This window comes from Cricetulus griseus, chromosome 7, assembly GCF_003668045.3.
Source record: "Cricetulus griseus strain 17A/GY chromosome 7, alternate assembly CriGri-PICRH-1.0, whole genome shotgun sequence".
NCBI lineage: Eukaryota > Metazoa > Chordata > Mammalia > Rodentia > Cricetidae > Cricetulus > Cricetulus griseus.
The window spans coordinates 130252204-130279577 of NC_048600.1; the positions used below are offsets into that span (position 1 = coordinate 130252204).

The 27374-nt window shown below is 47.5% G+C and overlaps 1 protein-coding gene across 3 annotated transcripts in view; it reads left to right on the forward strand.

Moving 5' to 3' along the window:
* Window positions 1-27374, forward strand: part of Tnrc6c (trinucleotide repeat containing adaptor 6C) — a 74759-nt gene that overhangs the window by 9398 nt on the left and 37987 nt on the right. For all 3 annotated transcript variants that reach the window (XM_027425538.2, XM_035447301.1, XM_027425537.2), the window contains exons 3-4: window positions 8250-8555; window positions 18149-20734. In XM_027425538.2, the coding sequence (XP_027281339.1) occupies window positions 8250-8555; window positions 18149-20734 (2892 nt within the window). The remainder of the gene's footprint in view (window positions 1-8249; window positions 8556-18148; window positions 20735-27374) is intronic.

The following is a 27374-nucleotide window of genomic DNA, read 5'->3' on the forward strand; positions in this document are numbered from 1 at the left end:
CTGGAACTAGCTTTTGTAGATCAGGCTGGCCTCTCAAACTCACAGAGATCCACCTGCCTCTGCCTCCCGAGTGCTGGGATTAAAGGCATCCGCCACCACCGCCTGGCTTGTTCTTCAGCTTTTATGAACATTTATGTCCAGGTCTTAAAATAGTATGTAGCTTGGTTTTCTTGAATAAACACATGGAAGAGAATAATTATATAAACCTTTTTCAAGAGGCTGCAAACTTTTTTCCCCCGAGTAATTGTATTGTTTCACAGTTCCATATACTACCAGCATATGGTTTGGACCATCTTATGATTCCTAATAACTAGTGGTACTTATCTTTTTGTTTGTTTGTTTGTTTTTCGAGACAGGGTTTCTCTGTGTAGCTTTGGAGCCTATCCTGGCACTAGCTCTGGAGATCAGGCTGGCCTCGAATTCACAGAGATCCACCTGCCTCTGCCTCCCGAGTGCTGGGATTAAAGGCATGCGCCACCAACACCCGGCTCAGTACTTATCTTAATTAAGGTTTCTATTGCTGTAATCAAACACCATGACCAAAAAAACAAGTTGGGGAGGGAAGGGTTTCTTTGGCTTACACTTCCACATCACTGTTCATTAGTGAAAGAAGTCAGCACAGGAACTCAAACAGGACCCTGGAGGCAGGAGCTGATGCAGAGTCCATAGGGAGGTGCCGCTTACTGGCTTGCTCCCCATGGCTTGTCCAGCCTGCTTTGTGATAGAACCCAAGACCAGCAGCCCAGGATGGCTCCACCCACAGTAAGCTGGGTCCTCCCATCAATCATTAACTAAGAACAAGCCCTACATACAGTCTTGCCTACAGCACGATCTTGTGGAGTCATTTTTGAAATTGAGGCTCCTTTCTCTCAGATGACTTTAGCTTGTTAGGTTGACATAAAACCAGCCAGCACAGGGTTAGCATTATGTTCATGTCCTTGTTTACGATGTGTGTGTCTTTTTTGAGGAGTGTCTGTTTCCATCAGCTGCCTGCCTGTGATTTACTTAGTTTCTTGTGATTCTCAGAAAGGCTCAGCACTATGTCCTGTTTGCCTGATGTCCCCGTCGTTGTCCTCTTTCTGGATGTGCAATGACTTGATAACTGTGAAAGAGGATGGCATTCTTGCTGAGTGCAAGCTTGCATTGTTCACATTTACTGCTGGAATTGACTGCTTAGCTCATTAGCTCCCTAACAGTAAAGACCTGTTGGATGCTCTAGGTAAGCTTCTTGTTCTCACAAATATTTTAGTAGAGCAGTGGATACATAAGCAATAAAATTTCTGGATACAGTGCTTTACTTCTGTTGCACTTTCTATCTGAAAAGATTTACAGTTAGTCATCTTTTCATTAAGTATTTCTGTCACTTTAAGGACTGGAAGATTATCAGCTTTTGAAAATAAATGAGAAAAGCTGGCAGTGGTGGCACACCTTAGTCTCAGCACTCTGGAGGCAGAGGCAGGTGGATCTCTGTGAGTTTGAGGCCAGCCTGGTCTACAAAGTGAGTTCCAGGGCAGCCAAAGATACACAGAGAAACCATGTCTCAAAAAAACCAAAAAAGAAAAAAAAAAAAAAAAAAAGAGGAGGAGGATGAGGAAAGAAAAAAGAAGGAGCAATGAGAGTGGACTTGGTAACGCCCACCTTTAATCCCTGCTTGGGAGGTGAAGGCAGGTTGGTCTCTGTAGTTCAAGGCCAGCCTGGTCCACTTAATGAGTTTCAGGACAGCCAAGGCTCAGAGAGAAGGGGGAAAAAACTAAAATAAACAGAAACCAACACTCTCCTTGTGGATATAGATCCCACCCATCTACCCCATGTGTCTTTGCTAACTGTAGTGGCTGCTGGGCAAGACAGTGACATGGTTGGATGATAACTGATGATAGCTGGTGGGGAGCTCTGAAAGGAAACTGGGTAGATCTAAAAGGTGACCGGAACGTAATAAGCCTGGATAAGAGAGGGGAAACAAGCTTTGCCTAAGCCTGAGGGTAGGATATTTTCCAGAACTAAACAAAGGTTGTCGTAACACCTCAGGAGCTAGCAGAGGGGAATGTGTGGTCAAGGCTACAGGGTGCTGGCCTTCTGAAAGCCTGGCCTTTTTCCTTACCAGCTTGCTTCTCTTGCTGTGTTTCAGTGATTTGACACGGGCTCCCTCTTCTGGCAGATTGCACAATTTTACATTTTCTAGGAAATAGTCGGAGATCTTAGCTTTTCCACACTTTATCAGTTTATTAAAGATAGTGTGAACAGCCCTATGGACAGGGTATTCAGCATATCTGTGTCCTAGAACACCAGAGACCCAAGTGCACAAGCCTGGCTGAGGTGCAGGAAGCCTAGAGCTTGCACGCTTGAGGATGACTGTGAAGAGGAGAGGCAAGAGAGCTGTGCAGGCACTCAGGAGCCTTCTGCACCCTTGGCTGTCTGTCCAGTGTGCTGCCCTAGTGGAAATGGATATGGGTAGGAGTCGAGAAAGGCCAGTAGGCACTAATGCTGTATTGCTCACTCAGCTTTAACATAAGTTTCCAACCTTCTTTTTGAATGAAATTATTGTTAGTAGCCACTATTAAAATTACTTTTAGCATTAATGTTATCTAGTGCACTATATTGAGAGTAGCACTTAATTTAATTTTGATACCATTTCAGAGTAACTGGTAATTCATTGGGACAGAGCAAACCTCCAGACATTGTCATGTCTACTGCATCACACACATAGCCCCCTAGCTGCCTTACTCCCTACACCCTAGGCCAGCAAGGGGATAAATAATTTATGTTTGTTGCATGGATGAGCATCTTCTTCCTCAGAAGACCACAAGGCAAAGAAGATCTGGGCGGTTAGGACTTGGGTTTTATGTAAACAGTGGCAGCAATTTGACTGTGCACACTACATTGTGCACACTTCGTAGCTGTGGTGCTTAGGAAGGAATGAGTTGGCAGCAGGTGCCATCCTGTCTCTGAGGCCACAGCAATGTGTGGAAGCTGGAAGCCAGGCTGAAGGTCAGACTCAAAATCCAGAAGTATAACAGCAAAGCAGAGGGAAGGCCAGAGAGCGTGAGCATGGGCTGTGACTGTAATTGAAGAGGTCTTGCCCAGCATGGTTAGAACCAAAGCTCAGTGACCCAGGACTGAGGCACAGTTGGTGTTCCTTGGGCTCTTAGAGATGCTGAGACTACTGGCACTTTGGAAAGGGTTCCCAAGTCACTGCAACCTGATCTGTGGGGTTCAAGGGCTTCTTGGCCAGGTGTGACTGTGCTGCTGAACTCCTTAATGGCAAACAAAAATGTACTTCTTAGAAAGTTGTCTTCTGAGACCTGTTGCCAGCAGGTGTCACCCTCACTTAAGATGTGAACTGCTTTTTGCATGGTAGAACTAAAATTTCTAGCTTGCAAAAAGTTCCTTTTTTAATATTTATTTATTATGTGTACAGTGTTTGGCTTGCATGTATGCCTGAAGGCCAGAAGAGGGCACAAAATCTCATTACAGATGGTCGTGAGCCACCATGTGGTTGCTGGGAATTGAACTCAGGTTCTTTGGAAAAGCAGGCAGTGCTCTTAACTGCTGAGCCATCTCTCCAGCCCACAGAAAGTTCTTTTATGACTGTTCTTTGTAATATGGCCCTAGATTCATTTTCCTGAAGAAGAGGATGGAAGAATGGTCTTGACATCCTGTTTTCTTGGGTTAAGAATAGAATCAGAAATTGAGATCTGAAAAAAGCATGTAGCCACATGTGGCCAATACTTCCAGAAGGCCAAAAAAATTCTGATTTAAATCCGAGAAGGTTTATCAGGACGAGGGAAAGAGGCCCAGCAGAGCAGCTCGCTCTGCTCTGAACTGCTGACTGACTGCCCCACGGATTTGCTCATCCAGACTCCCAATCCAAAGTGTTAGCACTTGAGGTAGCTGGAAACAATCCTTGAAAATTAACACATAGACCAAGCACTCAGCATGCTCACGTTACTCTACAGGGCCCTCCGTCCTTTTGCCAGTGAACATACATGTGCCAGACAGGATGCTAGTACCTGGGTGTGGAGTGCAGTGCAGAGTTTTAAGTGAGACCTGTCACCTGGGGCAGCCTGTGACCTCTCACAGCTGCTAGGCTCTTACTCTCTGTTTCTGTTTGAACCTTTAAGAAAACACATGGTTGGGGGCTGGAGAGATGGCTCGGAGGTTAAGAGCACGGGCTGTTCTTCCAGAGGTCCTGAGTTCAATTCCCAGAAACCACATGGTGGCTCACAACCACCTTGAATGCGATCTGGTGCCCTCTGCTGGCATTCAGGCAGAAGACTAAATAAATAAAATCTTTGAAAGAGAGAGAGAACACATGGTCAGTGTGATACATTTCTGAGAAACCGGCTCAGACTTTTCATTTTAAGGAGCACATTGCTACTTTTTGGATCAGTGCCGTCTAACAGTACCTCAGGGTTAGAGTGTTTGTTTAGCATGTGTGAGGCCCTGGGTTTGATCCTCAGGAGAGAGACAACAAGAGGGGAGGGAAGAAATTCCATTTAGTTCACCATGATGTCACATGCCTGTAGCTGTAGAGGTGGCCAAAGCAGAGGGACACCTGAGCCTGGGAGTGTGAGGCCAGTCTGGGTGTTTTGTTTGTTTGTTTGAGACATGGTCTCATGTAGTTGGGCTACCCTTACATTTTGCTGTAGCTGAGATAACTTTGAACTCCTGATCATTCTGCCCCCACTTACTTCCCTGTCCACGCCACCACACCTGGTCTTGAGGGTAGTCCCTGCAGTCAGCACTGAGTCAGCACATGTAGCACTCAGTAGCCACGTGTGGTTACGATTTTTACTTCCCCAGTTGTTGGTTCATTTGAGTAAGAAACCATGGGTTGTGCGTCAGTGCTCTCCTGTAGAAAAGAGACACTTGGCTCCTCCCCAGGGATTTGTTGCTCCACTCTTGGATGTTTTCATTTGGAAGGGAAATAAATGACTTCCAAGTGGCTGTGTCCAACTGACAGCTGAAGATGAAGCCAGGACTCGGGGATGGAGTAGCACTGGGGTTGTGTTTGGGCTTCAAAGAGGGGGCTGTGTGAGTGGGGTGGGGTAGTCCAGGGCAGGACTGAGAACAAGAATTTGAAGTCTGTGGGTGTGAAAGACCCAAGCAGTGGAAGGGATGGACAGTTCCTCCTGACTAACCTGGCGAGTGTGGCTCTCTTGTGCCCGGACCTCACTGCTGGGATGGGGAGAAGGAGCTATCTCTGGAGAGGAGCTGATACTCTGGAATGTGGTGTTTCCTGTGCCTTTCTCCATTAACCGCGCCACCTGCCCTTTCCATTCTGTGATGATGGACTCTTCCCGACAAAGGAGGTGGTGGTGGTGGTGGTGGTGGTGGTGGTGGTGGTGGTGGTGGTGGTGTGGTGGTGGTGGATGTGTTCAGATTTGTCCATAATCATACTCTTTGAAGTAATGGCAGGAGACATGGGGATGCATGGCTGCAGTCCTTTCCTGAAGGGCTTGTGTGTCCATAGCCTAATAGTATAAATAGTTTCTGTTCCTGTCAGTAAACAGCAAACTTGTCCTGTGAAGGGCTAGATGGTAACTACTGGAGTTAGGAGACCACGACTGGTCTCTCTCATGCATTCTTTGGTTTCTTCCTCCCGTCCTTCAAAACTGTGAGAAGCCTTCTTCATAGTTTCTGCTACGCTCTGCCCACCCCCACCCCTCAGCAGTTATCAAGGGGAAGGGGAGGCCTCATGGATGTCAGACACACTTAATGTGCCAGGCACGCAGCACGGGAGGACTGAAACCAAAGGGGCTGTTTCACAGCATTTGCTTACCTAATGTGAGTTCCTTTTTCTGTGATGGCTTTAACAGTAACAAAACGTAGCCCTGAATCCGTCCTTTGGTCCCGTCATTAGTTAGTGGGTATTGCAGAATGCGGTGGGTGTGCGTGCCACAGTGACATGTGGCCCTGGGATTTTCTGCCGTTACACAGGCTCAAGGGCTCTGTGGCCAGTGCCTCCACCTGATGAGCCGTCCTCCTGGTTCCTTTGGTCTTTTGTTAAAAAAAAAAAAAAAAAAAACAATACATACATACATACATACCTATAGTAGAAGAGGCAGTTTAAGGCATAGCTTCTAGTTCGGATTCAGGGGCTGTGTTGTCGTGGGCTTAATCAAGTCATCTTTGTGGCTGGAGAGTAGGAAGGCAGAATCTCAGGAAGACAAGAATGGCTCTCATTGGTGACCACAGGAGAGGTTTTTTGTCCTCAAGACTGGAAGCGAGGGGCTGGAGAGATGGCTTGGAGGTTAAGAGCACTGACTGCTCTTCCAGAGGTCCTGAGTTCGATTCCCAGCACCCACATGGTGGCTCACAGCCATCTGTAATGAGATCTGGTGCCCTCTTCCTGCAGGCAGATATGCAGGCAGAACATTGTATATATAACAAATAAATAAATCTTAAAAAAAAAAAAAAAAGACTGGAAGTGAGAACATAAAGTCAGAGAACGTGGATTGAAGCACCAGGAAGCCATTATTATCATCTTGGCCTCCATGGACAAATAAAAAAGTCACAAACTAAAGAGGAGGGCAGGGAGGGATGGGAGATAAGGAGTAGGAAGAGTAGCTTACACAGACTCTCCAGGACGTGACTTCACAGGGAGCAGAGAGACTGGAAGGAAGCTGGGAGAGCTGGGGACCAGGGAGAAAGAAGTGTGCACTTTTCCTCTCTCCATGGGAGCATGAGTGACCGTTAAATCCACTTCTTTTGAAAGAATGGTATCTGCCTATTAAAGCAATATATATTTACAATATAGGTATTATAAATGTCTATAAAACAGGTTAATCTAAGACCCAAACTTTAGGTTTTATTCCGCTCTGGAGAGTTGTGGTGGGAAATTCCGGGTATCCCTCTTGCTTCTCCTTTCCCAACCATTGGTCCTGAGCCCCAAAGCGTGCACACCTGCCACTAAAAACAAAAATGCCAAACAGTGCCTCTCCGTGATGTTAGCATTTGAGAAATGTGTCTCACAGTGAGAGACTACAGTCTTAGCCTTAGATGAGAGTTAGCAGATGTGTAGCACAAAGAACAGTGTGTTGTTTGTGTTTCTGTAGTGTCAGAAACTTGGCGAAGTTTTTGCCTAATTGTTTTTACTTTTTTCTGCAGACTAAAGTCACATTTATCTTCTGGGAATGTGAGGCTATGGCAGAGTGGTAGTGCGTTAGAAGCTTAGAAATGAAAGGCCTTTGGATGGGTTGTTGACACAGGAACCCAGGATTAGCAGGAAGCACTAGGACAGGAACTTGCTCTAGAAAGGGCATCCTGAAGCTGGGCATGGTGGCACACACCTTCAGTCTCAGCACTCATGATGTAGAGGCAGGCTGATCTCTGAGTTTGAAGACAGCAAGGGCTACACAGAGAAACCCTGTCTCGAGAAACAAACAAAAAAGTCACCCTGAGAGTCTTACTTAGTATAAATCACTATAGAGAGAGAGTTCAGTGGCTTGTTTGTTTCTTTTGTTTTGTTTTTCAAGACAGGGTTTCTCTGCTGGTGCCTGTCCTGGAACTAGCTCTTGTAGACCAGGCTGGTCTCGAACTCACAGAGATCCGCCTGCCTCTGCCTCCCGAGGTGCTGGGATTAAAGGAGTGCGCCACCACCACCCTGCGCCCCCCCCTCTCTCTCTCCCTCTCCCTCTCCCTTCCCCCTATCCCCTCACCCCCCCACTCCCTTGTGGCTGGAGAGACAGCCGTGGTACATTTTTGGTTGTGAGCCTAGCCTTTAACGGCTGAGCCATGTCTCCAGCCCTGTAACTGGATTGTTTCTTAACTCGTTTGTAGAAAGCTTTTCTTCCGACACAAAAGGAAAGGCATTCACAAATTAAGTAGGTCTAAACTTTCCATCTGTATATTCTGGATAATTGTTCACATTCGAGGTGAAGGTGCATCTGAGTGTTAAGGAACAGAGCTTTTGCACCTGACACAAAATGTCTTTTTTATTGAGATGCTTGTTAGTGCTGGTAAAGCAGGCCACCGCATCCTTGTCAGCAAGTATGCAGCAGGGCACAGCCATAAATGTCAACCCCATGGTGCTCACCCCTGTCATTGACATAACCCAAGCTGTAGAGTATTACATTGTTAGCATCAGAAGTCATGTGGCTGCTCATACCTCCATTCACACAGGTTTGGGACCTACATATGCAGTAAACAAGAACAGTTTGTCCTTGGAGCTGTATTTGTTTATTTGAGTTTTATTTTATTTAGAGGTTACTAAAGCTTTGGGTCATTGTTTTTCCTTTGGGTCTTTTCAGTGCCAGAACTCACTAAGACCTGTTCAAGCCAGCCCCAACCTGCCGGTACCGGTACCGCTTCCACCAGCACTATCTCTAGCAGCAGCAATGGCAAACGTGCATCTGCCTGTGGCCAGCAGCCAGCTGCATCCCGTTACCTGCCTCGGGAGGTGCCTCCACGATTTCGCCAGCAAGAACAGAAGCAGCTGCTAAAGAGAGGCCAGCCATTGCCCACAGGGACTCTGACCAGTGTGAGCCCAGCAGGAGCAAGCCCTCCTCCCCTCCCTGGAGCTGGGACACAGCAACATCCCAGCAAACTCCAACCAGGTAAACAGTGTGAAGAATGGGGCTTTTTCCTTCTTCAGTGTTAGGATGGGACCAGGGCCTGGCTATTTATGAGGCAGCTGCTTGGTTCCTGAGCTGCTCCCCAGTGCTGAGGCTTTCCTTCCATATGCCCATGGTCTCCACTGCTCAGGCTGGGGTGAGAGGAGCTTTTGTGTCCTAGAGTTTGGGGCTAGCCTGGGCAACATAGTGAGACCCTTGTTTTAGAAAAATGTGTAGCTATATCGATTCATACACACACACACTAACTGGGTGGGGGGCATATATAGATACTTGCATGGTCACCATACAACACACATGCAAATACACAGTGTGTGTGTGTGTGTGTGTGTGTGTGTGTGTGCGCGCGTGCGCGCGCACGCATTTAGACTATAACTCATTTTATAGATAAAAAAATATGTCTGAAAATTGACTCAGTCTGTATAATGAGTATGAATGAGAAATTGGCTCTTGACTCCCAGACAAACACTGTCTCTCTTCTCCCCAGCACTCTCTGGCAGTGCTGCCGGCAGGATCTTCCTACTGCCTCGCTGACTCAGCAGCCCACTCAGATACCTGCCGTGTTCCTAATGGCAGACTCTGGTTTTCTGCCACCACAGCTGTGTCTGGTCTACACTTATCCTCTCCGTGACCTGTTTTCTGCCCTGACCATCTCACAGGGTCCATGTAAAGGGCTACCCTGTCACTGTCTGTCTGTCCAGAGCTTCCTCCTGCTGTCTCCATCGCTCCTTTTGGAGCTGTAATGTGCCAGTCTGCAGGGAGTAGCTCTGGGTACTGCCCTGTGCCACTTGCATCTTCTGCTGGTGAGTTTATTAGTGTCTCACCTCTCAGCTAAGTTGAAAACAGCCAACAGAGTGTCAGAACTTCTATTGAATAACTGACTTAGAATGGAAAAGTCTCCAAACTGTGGGGCGAGACCTAGAAGTACTGGTGCTGCCACCAGCTAGTCCTTCACTCGTCAAAAAGGAGGTTCTGGTCTCCATGACTCAAGTCTCCAGAGTTTGTTCCTTTTCCTTTCTAACTCAAATACTATTCCACAGAAGTTGAGTTGTCCAAGGTGGGCATTGCTAGATGACATGGTGTTGTAGAATAACCATAAGAATTGTAGGCTAGTGGCTATGCACACAGTATGGCAGAGCCAGGCCAGATTCTCCTTCCAGACCACAGCTGCCGGGTCACTTATACACCTGGCACTCGGCACTTGGATCGGGTGAAGAGGTCCCTCCTTGCTGCTGGCAGATGGTTTCAGTTTTACATTGTGCATCACCTTGCCTGTAACAGGTGTCAGCAAATGCCAGTGACTGCCAAGACGGGGATGGCGAGTGAGCGAAGACCCATCTGTTTGAAGCAGTTATGAAGCAGTGTTTTAAAACTCTTAGTCTTACTGACTCCGTGCTACCACATAGTGCAGTTACTGCTTTCTCACCTCTGTGACTTGTATGTAACCTACTGTGAGTAGGCGCGTCTCTTTTTCATGGTTCAAATGACGTACTAAAGCCAAACCTAGGTCAGGTCTGTTAGTACATTCCAGTATATTCCAGAGGAATAATAAGCTCTCTGCTTGCATCAAAACTTAATCCCTCTTATTTTATCCCCTGCTCTGTCTGCCTCCCATTTCTTCTCAAAGTTTAACATCTTGTTCCCTGTTAGACTAACAATAGTCGGACTATTTTACTGGTCCTCTTTACCAGTTGTTGGTCTAAATGCTAAGTACTAAATTCCTTCAGTCCTGTCCAGACTCAGAAGCCACTCGGGGCAGGCAGCTTGTAAGCCTGAAGAGCGTGTGAATAGGTGCAGGCTCTGTTGAGGGCCAGTGGCAGGATTTGTCTGCATTTTGAGTGCTCAGTAAATACCTGGAGCTAACTGCTAAACCTGTGGAAGTGTTTGCTTCCTACAGGCTCCTGCTCAGTGGGCACCCTCTGCTCCACAGCACTGAACCTGACAGGCAAGTGGACATGTGTCAGAGGTAGAATGACTTGACCATGGCAATTATGACCTCTGCCGTGTGTGTGTGTGTGTGTGTGTGTGTGTGTGTGTGTGTGTGTGTGTGTGTGTGTGTGTGTGTCACGATGGTCTTTCAGGGCTGGGAATTAAACCCGTGGCCTTGTGCATGCTAAACATTCTTCCATTAACCTATATGCCTGGGCCTGGGCAGCCTATGGCTGAGGACCATTTACATGCTTGCTAACCTGCAGGTCTCTGGAGAACAGTAATACACATTTTTCCTTCCGGATCCCAGGTTCCGTCATCCCCCTCTGTGTTGACTTATTATAGATGGTGTATTGTCACATAAAGCTTACTGCTGTCAACATTTATCCCATTTTGTAGGATGACCAAGGTTTCTGATAATTGCATGCAAAAATAAATTCTGGCCAGGCATGGTAATGCATGTTTTTAATTCTAGCACTCCTACAGAGTTAGGGGCAGGTGATGCCTCAGCTAGATGGTGGAACAGACTTAGTAGACTTCCTAGGGGAAACCTGACCCTCTCCATGGAGCAGATGGGAGGAGGGTGGGGGAGGCTAGAGGAGAGGAGGGAGGGGGAACTGGGATTGGAATGTAAAAAATAAATGAGAGAGAGTGAGAGGTGGGAGGGCAGGTGGATCTCTGTGAGTTCAAGGCCAGCCTGGTCTATGAAACAAGTTCCAGCCAGGGATACATAGTAGAACCTAGTCTCAAAATAATAACTACTATTATTACATCTGGACATTGGTAATGTTTAATAATATGATGTGGCAATGAAACTTAGTCAAGTTTAGAACAGAAACAGACTTTTATAATGATCTACCAGTTGAAGCTCTGTTTTCTAGTATCAGGCTTATTAGAGTGAATTCTGTGCCTGCAGAATCATATGCAGTTGTAGTAGTTGTTATTTTACTCTTTTGGCTCTTCTCTTTGGGGGCCCGCCACCCCACTCTGGAATATTCCAGTGCTGGTCTGCAGGTGTTGAGGGGGGCAAGGAGGAGTTAAAAGAAAGGTGGGTGGGGAAATACCAGCTTATTTGCATTCAGCCAGTAGGCAACATGCTGTTACACTTTTTTGGCTAGCTTTCAAACAGTGAAAAGAAAAAGGGGTAGGAGTGGCTCTGGTGCTAATTATTGTCCTGAGGTAGAATGTTTGTGACGCTTGAGAGAATTTAAAGAGGAAGGAAGATGGGTTTAGTGTCAGCTACAATTAGATCATTAAAGCTTAAAGAACACGGCCGCGGATGCCGCCACTTCTGCTAGAAGGGGGTAAGATGGGCCACTTCTCCGAGGTGGCAAAAACATCTCCAGGTCCATTCCAGGCTGGCACGGTCGGCACCTGCAGGTAGCTTGAGCCAGGCTGCTGGGAGAAAGCTGGCAGTTGCCTAAGAAGTGACTGTCATGTTGCAATCAGAGCCCAGATGCCAGAGGCTACTCTGCAAGAGAGGGCAGTTCCTGGGAGGTAGGCTGTACCATCTGCAGGTATTTCTTCAAACCCTAAAGCAGGAGAGACAGAACAGACTCTGAGCCTGAAGTAGCTGCTTTTCCCCAGCTGGAGTGTTTTTGGATTCCAGCTTGTGGTGTCAGCTCTTGGCTCCAGTTGAGAATAGAGACCATGGGAGAGCTGCAGTCTACCTGCTGGGGCCCGGCTTGTATCAGTCCCATGCTACAGAAGCTACCTATTCCCGACTGAAGTCTCTGGGGCTGAGATCAGAGCCAGTCAAATGGCCCCGGGTCTGTCTCTGAGTCAGGGGTGCTGGACTGGGAAACTCCTAGCTACCCAACAGCGATAAAGACCAGACACAGACATCTTCTCATTTCAGGAGGGCTCTCAGTCCATCTGGAAATCAGAGTCTCCAGTTTATTTTATCATCCTTCTAATAGCTCTCCAACAGTGGGGGTGACCACAGAAGGCATCTACTATCATGTATATAGATGATATCAAGTAATTCTTTTAATTCCAAGAGGCACCAAAACAGTCCCTAGGCACGTAAGCAAGTTCTCTGAATAGGAGCGGGCACACCTAGAGCCCAGGTCTGTAACTGAGGCCAAGCCATCTGGTGGCAATTTATCCAGCATCTGAAAGACAGGCTCCTGGAAAATAGAGCAGAGGTTTGGACCCCGAGAAACTTTATAATCCATAATTTTTGGTCCCTGATACCTACCCGGCTACCCATGGCTCCAGTCAGGCACACCCTTCCTACGTCATTTCCTTACTGTCTCTTCATCTTCTCAACCTTGAGAAGTCATCTCTTTTACAGAAATACCATTTTGGACATCACTGTTTACAGCAAAGTTTTGCTTTGTTCCACCTTATTGATTGCCTGGTAGCAACTGATAAGTGAGATGTGAGCGATTCTGCCCCTTGATGGATTTTGGAAGACAAAGCTCTTTCACCCTTGGGCTTTTACATGAAATGTAAAATTTATATGTGGTAGAGAGGGAGGGTCTCAAGAGCTAAAGACAGCTGTGACATTTGCCCTGTCCCCAAATACTAGGTAGCAAGGAATGTTTGCTCTCGGTAAATATTAAAGAACACACAGTGTCAACTGTTGGAACCACTGGGGACTGCTTTCTCTAATCTGTAGTTTATTGCTTTGTGGTTCAGATGAAAGACCTGTGGTGATAAACAACAAATGCCTGCCTTCACTGTCAGTGTGGGCACCGATTCAAGCATTCAGCACACTGTCCTCACTTCCCTCATTAACTGGATGCCTAATTAAAACTTTGCTTACTGAAGCTTTTGGGAGGTCTATATTAACTACTTTGCCTAGAAAATTTTATCCTCATATGGTCACATTTAGATATTTAAAAACCAAGAAGGAAGCTTCTCCCTTCCTGCTAGTATTTAATCCTTTTTGATTTAATGACTTAAGACAGGTTGCTTAGATTTTTATAGAGACTCCTATTTATAGAACATTAAGCCATTTAAACACAAGGAGAAAAGAGAATTTAGCATTACTTTTGAACTTCATTTATCTTTTCTTTTTTCAGGGGAGTTGTGTGTTTGATAGGGTGTGTGGTAGCAGGAGAATCTCGTTTGGAATCATGTGTTTTGGTTCCTCACTAATTAGGTCCCCAGACTTCAGCTAGTCACCCCATCTCCCTCACCTCTCCCTTCTCTTGTAAGATGGACAAGGTTTCTTTGTGAGATTCACACAAGCTGGTGTATGTGCTGGTAGGTGTGAGGTCTTTTTTTTTTCTTCTTTTTTTTTTTTTTTTTTTTTTTTTTTTTTTTGGTTTTTCGAGACAGGGTTTCTCTGTGGCTTTGGAGGCTGTCCTGGAACTAGCTCTTGTAGACCAGGCTGGTCTCGAACTCACAGAGATCCACCTGCCTCTGCCTCCCGAGTGCTGGGATTAAAGGCGTGTGCCACCACCACCCGCCTAGGTGTGAGGTCTTAAAGAAGTGAGGATTCTCAACTTGCCAACTCTCAGATCTGCTGCACATTAGAATGGTAGATTTTATCCTTGGAAACTCCATGTGGGGCTGGAGAGATGGGTCATTGTTTAAGAGGACTGAGTTAGATTCCCCACACCCACATGTCAGATGGCAGCTGTCTACAATCCTAGACTCAGACACCCTCCATAGGTACCAGACACCACACATTGTGGCACACATTACACATGCAGGAGATATATATATATATATATATATATATATATATATATATATATATTTATGAGAGAGAGAGAATAAATCTGAAAAAGAAAAAGGAAGTCCTTGGGCTACACAGGACGAGGTGACGTACCTGAGTGCCCCAGCACTCCTAGCTATATTACTTTTGTGTCAGGCAACAAAGCTCTCTGCTTTCAAGGGTTGACATGACCACAGTGTGTTCTTTCCAGTGACTATGACAGTTCTTCACGTGTAGCCTTAACTCTTCCTGAGCTCCATCAGAATTAAGAGAATGTATGAATCAGGGTTCTCTAGAGGAACAGAACTTGCAGAATGAAAATTGTTATATGGGGTTTATTAGAAGCTAGACAAGCCATGGCTGTCTACTAATGGAAGGTCCAAGAATCTAGTAGTAGTTCAGTCCACAAGGCTGGATGTCTCCGATGGTCTTCAGTAGACACCAGAATTCCAAAGAAGTGTGCTGCAATGCCCGTGAAGGAATGGAGGGACTTGCTAGAGATAGCAAGCAGTTAAAGAGTGCAAACTTGTTTCTTCCATGTCCTTTCCACAGCCTGCCTGCAGAAGGTGTGGCCCAGATTAAAAAGTCCCTCACGGGTGTACCTCCCTGCTTGGGTTTTACTTAATTCCAGAAGCAGTCAACGACCAAGAATAGCCATCACAAGAACACCCCTTGTCAACTTAGCACACAATCGTATTTCATGCCATTCTTTGTTTCCAAAGGAAAACAATAACTCAGCCATAATTACTCCTAACATGACATAACTATTCCATGTACAATCACATTATACATTTAACCAGGCCATAATTGCACCTAACATGATATAATTATCCCTTGTACAACCACAAATGCATTAGAAATTTTAAGAAAATTGACAATGTCTCTTGAACATTCTTAGTTTTTTAATATTTTTTTGTGTGCATTGGTGTTTTGCCTGCAAGTATGTCTGTGTGAGGGTGTCAGGTCACCTGACTGGAGTTACAGTTGTGAGCTGCCATGTGGGTGCTGGGAATTGAACCTGGGCCCTCTGGAAGAACAGTCATGGAGCCATCTCTCCAGCCCCAGGACATTCTTTTAGAAACCTTTAATGTATAATCACTGGTAATCTCTTAATTGATGTTACATTACATGATAAAGAAATTGAGGAAAGGGCCAGGCAGTGTTGGCACACAGGCCTTTAATCCCAGCACTGGGGAAGTAGGGGGGGCAGAAGCAGGAGGATCTCTATGAGTTCGAGGCCAGCCTGGTCTACAGAGCAAGTTCCAGGACAGCCAGGGCTATACAGAGAAACCATGTCTCAAAAAACCAGAGAGAGAAATTGAGGAAAAGAAACATTCTTTTTTTTTTTTTTTTTTAAGAAACACATTCTTAACAAAATATGACAGGAGCACGCATGTTTGCTTTGTTTTGTTTTTCGAGTGATGGGATTAATGGCATGTGCCACCGCCTCGAGGTTGGTCATGAGGTCTTGCCTGGAGCCACCTTCCTCCATTACCTGCTGTGTGTCTCCTCCACCCTCAACAAGCACCTCAGCAGGTCTTGGGTCTTTCCCTGGAGGTGGGACCCTTACCTTCATTTCTGTTGGGTCTGTGCCCTTTGTCATCCTGCCTGGATTGGGCTGTTGTAGTTCCCGTTGACTTTAATCACGGGACATGGTAGCACCAAGAGATGCCCTAAAGGATCTCCAGCACTCCAGACATAATCCTCCTTCCCTCCACCGTGGAGAAGCAATCCCTTTCCCCTTGGTGATTTGGACCAATCACCCCTCCGACACTGGTACTCCTCTCCCAGCCTCTTGGCTTAAGGGCATCCGAAGCCCAAAGTGGCCAGAGGGAAGTCTGAGCTTCCAGTTCAATGGAATGTTTGTTGTGGCTCCTGGTAGGAACACTCCCCACTCTGGAACCAAAATTTCTAGACTAGCAGAACTTAAAGTCGTAGGAACAGGAAGGTAAAATTTTCCTAGTAGGTCATTAGGGGTGATACTGAGTGGGACTATTCCCTTTTCCACCCCTTGATTCCTGAACCTGTGGGTCTTGGCTCATGGGAAAAATAGTACCATACATTGGACCCTTCTGGGGGGTCCAAAGCATATAACACCTTCTGGAGAACATTGCCCATCCCTTGGGCTGCTGCACCTAATTGGTGCAGTAACTGTCTTCAAAAGGCCATTCCATTGTCCTCTCAAGGCCGCTAGCTGCTTCAGGATGCTGAAGACCATGGTAAGACCAGTGGATTGCAGGGTTGTGGGCTCACTGTTGCACTTCTCTGAACTCCCTGGTGAGAAGCAATACTGTGTGAAATGTCATTATGGTGGATCAGACACTCTCTAAGTCCACACACAGATGGTGGTTTTGGCAGAAGCCTTATGTGCAGAAAAGGCAAATCCATAACCAGAATAAGTCTGCTCCAGTAAGGATGGAGCATTGTCCTTTCCATGGAGGTAGTAATCCATTGCAGTCAGCCTGTCACCCACCAGGTGACCCTGGGGAATGGTGTCACATCAGGGGCTCTGTGTTGGTTCCAGCTGTTGACAGATCTGGGAACCAGCAAGAAGCTGACTATCCCCAGAACAGTCTTCCTATCTGCTTGACTACTGAACTCCTCCTCTGCTCCGGGTGAGCACTTACATGGGACACAGTGTCTTCACATCCTGGGCCCGTTTGGAGACATCTGGCCACATTCTTCCCCAGATGTCTTTTCTTGCCAGTTTTCCAATCATGCTCTTTCCAAGTCCCTGACCATCCAGCCAATCCATTGGCTACGGCCCATGAGTTGGAACAGTGGCACGTGTGTCCATTTCTCCTTCTAAACAAAACGCATGACCATGTGTACTGCCCCAAGTTGTGCTCACTATGAAGATTGCCCTTCACCTGTGTCTTTCAGGGTTGTCCCAAAAAGGGGCTGTAACGCTGCAGTTGTCCACTTCTGCGTGGTGCCTGCATACTGTGCAGAACCATCAATAAACCACTCTTCTCTTGTTTAGCCGACCCCATGGGGTCATAGGTGTACGCTTGACAGCATCGTAACAGCAGTGAAAACCATAGCGCATGTGGGCAGCTTGTTCATGCAGTGCCTTCAGGGCCGCTCGGAACTGCCGCGTACACACTGCCGCGTACACACCTCTTCATCTGACAATCGATCGCTGCTGTGCACGTCCTTCCTCATGACTCTGTGGGTCAGATCACACCCAGCTCACAATGGGCAGCTCACGCCGCATGGTAGCTTGGTGGCCCATTGTCAGTGTTCAGTTTCTAAGGCCCAGTATCAGGCCAAGACCTCTCTTTAAAATGGAAAATAATTGGCTGGAGATAATGGTGGAGCCATCTCTTCTGTGATTCACCCAAAGGGGCTTACCAAAGGCTCCAAACAGCATCCCTATCTGCACACTGACACCTCGGGAACCATTAGGTCTGCTGATCAAGTGGTCCAAGTGGTAGAGCAGCCTGGACCTGTGGAAGAGCCTTCTCCTGTTCCAGGCCCCACACAAAGCTGGCAGCTTTGCCAGTCCCTTGGTATATGGGCCAGAGTAACACACCCAAGTGGGGAATGTGCTGTCTCCAGAGTCCAAATAGATCCACTAAATGTTGTGCTTCTTTCCTGATGATGGGAGGGGCCACGTGCAATAACTAACCCTTCACCTTAAAAGGAATATTTCTGCATGCCCAAAACCTAAGAATTTCACTGGGGTAGAAGATCCTTGAATTTTGGTTGCTGCCTCCTGCTCATGTAATCCAATCATCACCATGTCATCAATGTAGCTGTTAAGAAGACATGAACAGCCTTAAGGGTCTGTTTTTTGTTTAAGTTTTCTAAGCCCCACCAACAGCCCCTTTAAGATTTTTTTTTTTGCATTCATCATTTAAAATTGAGAACGAGATTTAAAAAATAATTATTTTCTCCCCAAAACTAGTTGTTAGAGTTGATTCAGTGGCAAGTGGGAAGAGAATATAATTTTGAGTTTCCTTTCATCTTTTTTCAGATCCTGGTCACAGTGGATTGGCAGATCATTATGAAAATTCCCACTGGGGACAGCAGCCCTCTTACAGAAGTGAAGCCAACTGCGGCTGGGATAAAGTGACGCTAGACAGGACTGACCAGGAGGTGTGGCCGTCCATCCCCGTCACAGAGACTGAATCTGCCTCAGAATGTCCTGCGGACACTGACTCTGCCTCCACCTGTGGCTCAGAGAACAGTAGTATGGCTACAGGGAGCACCCAGGGCAGCTTCACAGGACATCCCAAGAAGACAAATGGCAATAATGGCACCAATGGTGCACTCGTCCAAAGCCCTTCTAATCAGAGTGCCCTTGGGGCAGGTGGAACCAACGGGAATGGAGGTGTGGCCAGAGTGTGGGGTGTAGCCACAGGCTCCAGCTCTGGCCTGACTCACTGCTCTGTTGGTGGTGGAGATGGAAAAATGGACAACATGATTGGAGATGGGAGAAGTCAAAATTGTTGGGGTGCTTCCAACTCCAATGCGGGCATTAATCTCAACCTTAACCCTAATGCCAACCCAGCTGCCTGGCCTGTACTCGGGCATGAAGGAACTGTGGCAACAGGCAACCCTTCCAGTATTTGCAGTCCAGTCAGTGCCATAGGTCAGAATATGGGCAGCCAGAATGGGAACCCAGTGGGCACAGTAGGTGCCTGGGGAAACTTGCTGCCCCAAGAGAGCACAGAACCACAGACGTCCACTTGTCAGAATGTGTCTTTCAGCGTACAACCTCAGAACCTTAACACTGATGGATCAAATAACACTAACCCCATGAACTCTTCACCAAACCCTATCAATGCAATGCAGACGAACGGACTGCCAAACTGGGGCATGGCTGTTGGCATGGGGGCCATCATCCCGCCCCACCTGCAAGGCCTTCCTGGTGCTAACGGATCATCAGTCTCTCAAGGCAGTGGAAGTGGTGGGGAAGGAATGGGCAGTTCTGTGTGGGGACTGTCCCCTGGTAATCCTGCCACAGGAAATAACAATTCTGGGTTCAGTCAGGGGAATGGAGACACTGTGAACTCAGCACTAAGTGCTAAACAGAATGGATCCAGCAGTGCTGTGCAAAAGGAAGGGAACGGAGGGAATGCCTGGGACTCGGGGCCACCTGCGGGTCCTGGCATCCTTGCCTGGGGAAGGGGCAGTGGCAACAATGGCATTGGTAATATCCATTCAGGAGCTTGGGGCCACCCCAGCCGCAGCTCTTCTAATGGTATGAATGGGGAGTGGGGGAAGCTCCCAAACCAGCATTCCAGTAGTGACATCAGTGGGAAAGGATCAACAGGGTGGGACAGTCCCAGTGCTGCCAGCCAGCCACCTGCCTTGCAGCCTGGCAGTGAACACGTGAGCTCGTGGGCCAAAGCCACATCTTCTGGAACTACGCCAAGCGAAGGGAGCAGTGATGGCTCTGGCCATCACAGTGAAGGGGGCGCTGGGCGGGAAGCAATGGGTGAGGGCAGGAGGCGAGACCAAGGGCACATCCAGTTGCCCAGGGGCGATCTTGACCCACGAGTTCTGTCTAATACTGGTTGGGGACAGACTCCTGTAAAGCAAAACACTGCCTGGGAATTTGAAGAGTCCCCTAGGTCTGAAAGGAAAAATGACAATGGGACAGAGGCCTGGGGTAGTGCAGCTACTCAGCCTTCAAACTCAGGGGGGAAGAGTGATGGGTCCCTCATGAACAGTACAAATACCTCTTCAGTATCGGGGTGGGTCAGCTCACCACCTGCCGCCGTGCCAGCAAACACAAGCTGGGGAGACAGCAACAACAAAGCGCCAAGTGGCCCAGGAGTTTGGGGGGACTCGATAAGCTCTACTGCTGTTAACAATGCTGCTGCCACCAAGAGTGGCCATGCTTGGAGTGGGACCGTAAACCAGGAGGACAAGTCACCCACCTGGGGTGAGCCTCAGAAACCCAAATCTCAAAACTGGGGAGATGGACAAAGAGCAAACCCAGCCTGGAGCGCAGGAGCAGGAGACTGGGCAGATTCATCCTCGGTCCTTGGACATCTAGGGGATGGGAAGAAAAATGGACCTGGATGGGACGCTGACGGTAATAGGTCAGGGTCTGGCTGGAACGATGCCTCGAGATGTGGAACCAGTGGCTGGGCCAGTGGCGCAAGTGCTAAGGTGAACCCAGGTACAAACTGGGGGGAGTCTCTCAAGCCTGGTCCCCAGCAGAGCTGGGCTCACAAGCCCCAAGACAGCAATGTGAGTAACTGGGGAGGAGCTGCTTCTGTTAAGCAGACAGGGACAGGGTGGATTGGGGGGCCACTGCCAGTCAAGCAGAAGGACAGCTGTGAGGCAACTGGCTGGGAGGAGCCTTCTCCACCGTCCATCCGACGCAAAATGGAAATCGATGATGGTACCTCAGCTTGGGGGGACCCAAGCACCTACAACAATAAAACTGTAAACATGTGGGACAGAAATAATCCAGTCATCCAGAGCAGTACCACAACCCCTGCCACCCCCACGACCCCCACCTCGAGCAGCACCACACACCAGGCCGAGACGCCGCCTTCACACCAGGCTGGCACTCAGCTGAATCGGTCGCCACTGCTCGGGCCAGGTATGCTGGGGGCCCTCTGGTCACACCAGTGGTGTGTGCTCTGTGTCTATGTGTGAATCCTTGGACTGATGCTCGTAGCAAGTGACTACGTAGAGTAGGTGTTTCCAAGGGAACAACAAGGCACCATCCTCTGGTAACTTTCCAAGGAAAAGCAGCACTGGGTATCCTCAATACAGCCAGGGTTTCCAGCCGGTTTGGTCCTTTTCATCATCCTTCCAACAACCACAGGCTAATTTGTTTTGAACTTGTGCTGTGCTCTGCTTGTCTGGGTTCTTTGTCAGTAATGGAACCGTTGGGCAGTTGACATCTTTTTTTTTTTTTTTTTTAATAGGAGCAACTTTGAAATCTTCCTGCTGTGCAGCTGTATTCTGACTGCCTAAATCACTTGTTGGTGGTTTTGTGCATTTCCTTGGCCTTTGTCCTGTTGATGAAACTTTACTTGGTCTTAGTTAATACCACAATCAAGTTACAAGCTCATTCTTAGGCCCTGTACTGTGCAAACAGTCTGGGTCTGCCCCATACCGTAATCCAGCCTTTGCATGACAGGGCCAGCACCAATGAGATTCGGGAGGAAAGAAGCCCAGGACCCCTTGCCTTAGTGTATCTTCTGCAAGATATCTTTATTACTAGATAAAACAAGTGGTTCTCAGCCCCGGCTTTCCTTAAATTGCCTTGGCACTTCCTGAGGTGGTCTGTCAGTCCCAGAGAACCTGATTTAATGGTTCTGTCTTCACTGATAGTTTTAAAGTTCCTCCTGGAGATGAAACTATGTTTGTAAAACTTCATTATACAACTCTATTTTTATTTTAGTTGAAAGGCAGATTTCAAAATCACACTAAGACTTGTGTTTGGAGTTTCTGCTCTGTGCAAGTGGAAAAGAAGATGCTGGGATAATCCAGCCAGAGCCACGGGTGGCTTAAGTGGTTTTAAGAGAACAGGAGCCCATGTTGAAGCGTAGGCAATGCAGGGGGACTTTAGAGGACCAGCAGGAACCTCAGATTTCCGTCTAGAATATTGGTCCATGGTACAAAGTACTATGCTCCAAGCATGAAAACAGCCTTAGTGGTTTGTGAGAACTGTATACAGCACAGCACTCCCTGTGTGTGGAAGGGAGCCCTGGCCAGTTCATGGCACAGCTGTGTTCTGAGACCTCTGATACAAGTGAGGAGCTAGAAGAAGCATCTAGAGGCCTTGCCACACAGACTGACTTCCTGGCCTCATGCCTTTCGTCTTAGACAGCCAGGGCCTGAATCAGCCTCGTTTCTGTAGTTGCACTTAAAATTCTGTCCTTGAGACGATAACGCAGAACTTGAGCAATTGGCTGAGGTTACTTTGTCTACCCATCTACAGAAGCTTTCCACATTTTTACAGCTGTTTCCTGTGGTTACTATTTCCGGGGGGTTTTAGGGGTCTTATGGGAAGCATTGAACTGAAGGATGCTGTGCACAGAGCATCCTTGCATTAAGTATGTGGCGTGTTTGGAGACTGCAGCTCATTCATCCAGAAGTGCACTACTCTGTAAGTGGACTGTGTCACGTACTCTTCTCAGATCAGCCTTAAGATGTGGTTACTTCTTGGTAAAGCTATTCTGTCCTGAGGACTGCCAGCCATCCAGGTGTTACTAGGTCCCAGGTGTAGAACCCTGTTCCTCCAAGTCCCAGGTGTAGAGTCCTGTTCCCGGTTCTAGTGTTTACTTCCTGTTTTGTGTTCTTTGGGATTTTTTTTTTTTTTTTTTGGTGTGGCGGGGGGAGGATAGTTTTTGTTGGAATTTTTTAGGGTGGTATGCATTTAGTATGCTTGTGTGTATACACATGTTCATACATGTGAATGGATGTCATATGTGGACGTGTGAATGGACAGGTGTACATCTATGTTACTTGTAGAGGTCAGAGGTTGATATTAGGTGTCTTTGTTTGTTTGTTTTTTCGAGACAGGGTTTCTCTGTGGCTTTGGAGGCTGTCCTGGAACTAGCTCTTGTAGACCAGGCTGGTCTCGAATTCACAGAGATCCTCCTGCCTCTGCCTCCCGAGGATATTAGGTGTCTTTTTCAATCACATTCCACCTTATATATTGAGGCACACCAGTTCAGCCATTCCACCTAGACAGTTTGCCCTGTGGATTCCTTCTCCAGCCCCTGTGCACTGGGATTTCAGGCAGGCCTAAGCTGCCATCTTCATATTTGCCTGGCAGCCACTCTACCCTCTAATCTAATTCTCTCAGCTTCCCTTAAGTTTAAATGAACCATAAAAGGCAAGAGGAAGAAGTCTTCCCTCCTAGGTTTCTTACCGGTTTCTCATGGTCATCCTTAGCCCACTGTGCAGGAGAGTGTCACTTCTACTTATGGCCTAGGTAGAGGCTTAGGCCATTAGAGTAGGTGCTGAGTGCTGACTGCCACATGGAAGATACTGACTTTAGTGGCCTTGAGATGGCTCAGCAGATGAAGGGACTTAGCCTTGAAAACATGAGTCGATTCCTGGAACCTGAATAGTAAAAGGAGAGAACTCACTCCCACAAGTTGTTCTCTGGCTTCCAATGTTACTCCATAGTTTCCCATCCCCTCAAAAACAAGCAATTGTAACATTAAAAAAAAAAAAAAGTGAAGATGTTGGCTTAAAACACTGTCCTAGCCCATCAGACTCCTAAAGAAGAGGTCCCGTACCAGAAACCAGTGCAAGCTCTCTGCATCCTCTCCTCCCACTCCGTGTGGTGCACAGGGAACAATGGGAAGAACACGTAGGAAGGCCTTGCTTAAAGAAATAAGCAACTTTAAGTAATAAGACTTAAAGTGTCAGAAGTGAGCACATTTGAACATCACTAGAAAGGCCGGTGTAGAGAAGAGGATGGATGCAGATGGAGAGGGCTCTCGGTTTACTAGGGAAGAAGACCCAGGCTCCAGCCTGTAGACAAAGCAAAGGGCCAGTGCCCAGACAGGCCATCTCAGTGGCCGGGACTTGAGGGCACCTATTGGTGCAGGCCATGAGAGGAGAGAAGGAGGGCGAGCAGAGATGTGATGTTTGTGTAGAGGGCAAAAGAAATTGTTGGCCATGCCCGAAGGGCCCAGTAGTGAACAAAACGGTCATTGTTGAGCCCCTGTAGGGCCTCCTCTGGGTTGGGCAGTGTTCATGCTAGAGTCACAGAAAGTAGCAAAACAGCCAAGCCCCTGCCTGACCTGTGGGGCCTGCAGGGTGGAAAGGGAGGGTCATGAGAGCTCAGGAGGGCCATGCCATGGTTGGATGTGAAGCCTGGGCGTAGAACAGATGCTGGGATAGAAGGAGTGCCCCCTTCTGGGCTCACTTGCATGTCCCTGCCCTGCACAATCTCCCCTGGTATGTTTGCTGCACTCCGAAGTTCTCGGCATCTATGTCCCTGAATGATAAGTCACAGATTGTACCCGAAGCCTCAGAGAAGGACACACTGTTGTCCTGTGGCAGCTTTCTACTGGAGTGAAAGACTGTGTACCCATTTACACACTGTGCCAGCCCAGAGGAACCTGGTGCTGTAACATTGAGCACTAGCCAGACATTTTGGGCCCAGTTGTGCTGAACCCAGCTGCGTTAACTGACTGCTGCTTTGGCATCTCAACATGCTGGTCCTGGGTTGTTTATTTGGTTATGTGTAGGGCTATGTCTACGTGTGGATATGTGTTTACATGAGTACAGGTGCCCCAGAGGCCAGAGTCATTGCATGCCTTGGAGAAATTACAGACCAGTTGTGAAGCTGCCTGACATGGGTGCTGGGAATTAAGGTCAGGTCAGTTGAAAGAACTGCAAGTGCTCTTAACCACTGAGCCATCTCTTGGGTCCCAGTTCGTATTTCTTTAACTGATAAACGACTGTTTTTAAGAACTCAAATTTTAAAGACTTGAAAGAGTGAGGAAAATGAGGAAAGACATTTGGGCGCGGGGCAGGGGGGGGGGAGGCAGAGACAGATGAATCTGAGTTTAAGGCCAGCCAGATCCAGTTCTAGGAGAGCCAGAGGAGGAGGAAGAATTTGAAAATTAAAATGCAGTATATGGTATAATGGCACATCCCTTTAATCTCAGTCCTCAGGAGGCAAAGGCAGAAAGATCAGAAGGTTGAGGCCAGCCTGGAATACATAGTAAGTTGTCAGCTAGTCAGAGCTACTGTGAGAAACTGGTTCAGAATTAGTGACACAGTTGTGGGAGAGGCCAGTAGAACCAAGTCTCTATTGTGATCTGTATGTGTTAAAGATGGAAAGTACTCCAAGAAGAGTTAGCACTTAAAAGGTCACCACATGCTGAGGGTGATGGTTCACGACTTTAATCCCAAGGCTCAGGAGGTAGAGGCAGAAGAATTGCTGATCTTGGGGCCAACCTGGTCCACATAGTGAGCTCCAGGACAGCCAGGGTTACATAGTGAGACCCTGTCTCTAAAAACCAGCAGGGGCACCACCACGGCCCTCATAGCACGATGAGTAGTCCCACCACGTATGCATGCACTTAGGAGTATTCAGGTGCGTGTAAATGTGTGTGAGCATGTGTGTGGAGACTAGAGGACAACCTCAGGCATCATCTAAAGAACACCCAAGAAGCCGGGCGTTGGTGGCGCACGCCTTTAATCCCAGCACTCAGGAAGCAGAGGCAGGCTGAACCCTGTGAGTTCGAGACCAGCCTGGTCTACAAGAGCTAGTTCCAGGACAGCCTCCAAAGCCACAGAGAAACCCTATCTCGAAAAAAACAAACAAACAAAAAAACAAAAACAAAAAAAAGGAAAGAAAAAAGCACCCATGACTACCAAATACAAAAAATACAAAAGCAGAAAAAATGTACTGTGACACACACTTCCAAGTCCCTGTGTCCCCTCCGGCTTCTGGAGTCTGAATATTCTTAGAGTTGTAACAGTGTCATAACAGTATCACAGGCTGCTGTGTTTTAGATACTATTAACAAAGACAAAACTTGTTTTTTTCCCCCCCATCTGATCAGCCCCTATATAGAAACTGTCAAGATTAATATGTTGTATAGTGATGGTGTTGTATATTTTTCTTAGAATATCAATCTCTCTTCTACCGAGATGGTACTCAGATCTCAGACCTAAAGCAAACCCCCTCAGAATCCCCAGTCACCAGAGCCTGTGTCTTTGCAAACTTGTTAGGCGAAGCTGTTGTTTGACCCCAGGGAGGTAACAAACAGCTGGCTGACAGCCACAGCAGCTGCCAGGCTGGATCAGACGGGGCTGGAGCACAAGCACAGGTTCTCCATAGCCCTATTGAGATCATCTGTTGTCCAGAGAGAAGCCATCGTTCGTAGTGGCTGACCACATCTTTGTTGTTGATAGACTTGGTATTTTGTAGGTATTCTACTGCTTTGCTGTTGACCTGTGCTGGTTTTCCGTAATCCAGATTTGCACCAGAGTTTGGATTTTAAGTTGCCAGTCATGAACAGTAAAGTATTAATCTCTCCCGTCTTACAAAATACAGCTTCCCCATTAACACAGTTTTGTGTTTTCAGTCTTGTTAGGGTAATTGCTACAAGACACTTTTGTACTGTTCTTACATTGACAACAATATTCTGGGAGTCTCAGTAACATCCATGTCTGTTAGGAAATTCTTTGTAGCTTGGCTAACTGGTTTGTTTGAACCTGACTCACACCCCCCCCCACACACACACACACCTTGGGGTTAGAACAGCAATAATAGCCAGAAGAAATATATCTGTGCCTGTCATTTTATCAGATTGCCAACTGCTTATGGAGCACTCACAGGGCCATACTGACATGGGATGCCAGGCCACAGCACTGTACTGCACTATATGGTGTTCCCTCCTGGTGACATTACCTGACTGCTTACTCTGAGACGGGCTGTCTGGTGGATCTGGGAACCAGGCTGCTGCTTTGACCTCTGGGGGGTGTGGCCAAGAATAAGAAGAATAAACACAGCATTTGTTTCTAAGGGGTTAAAGCAGATTCTGAAAAATGCCAGGCAGTCTGATTATCTAGTATACTTGGGCAGTGACGTAGCTTGCAAACAACACAGGAAGTGTAGCTGGTAATATAACTAACATGTGCAGGTCCTCGGCAGTAGCTGGTCTCTAAGTGTAGCTGTGGGACCTGACTGGGTTAGGTTTTGTCTGCTTGTAGAGGGGTGGGTATCTGAACCTGCAGTGACCCTCCTGCCCCAGCCTCCAGTGTTGGATTACAAGCCTTCCACCCTGGGCCTGGCTTCCAGAGTCTGTGTCTCATCCTTCAGCGCTGTCGTTTTACCTAAGTGCTCTGATGAGTTTTAGAGGGACTGGTACTGGGAAGAGACGCATGTGGAGGGCAGCATGTGTAGTTGATCCAAGCAAGGTGAGTGACTGCCATGGGCTCATGGAGACTGAACTGTTGCCCAACACCAAAAGAAGTCTCAGCATGTCACATTTCTTCCGGAGCCTCTAGACACCCAATGGTGCCAAAGTAAAACAAGTAGTTCCATGTGCACTTGGCTTGCAAGACTCCTGTGTCCTGCTGACTGATTGCTCTTACTTCCTTGGGGTCACTGTGACAGCTGCAGCAAGTTTGAGGCTGCTCACCAGGAGGCTGTGGTTGGCTCTAAAAGTCCCGAAAGGCTGAAGCTAACTACAAGTTTGACTTTGCATTTGCATGCTCTGCTACTACCCCAAAGCTTACTGTTCTGACACAAGT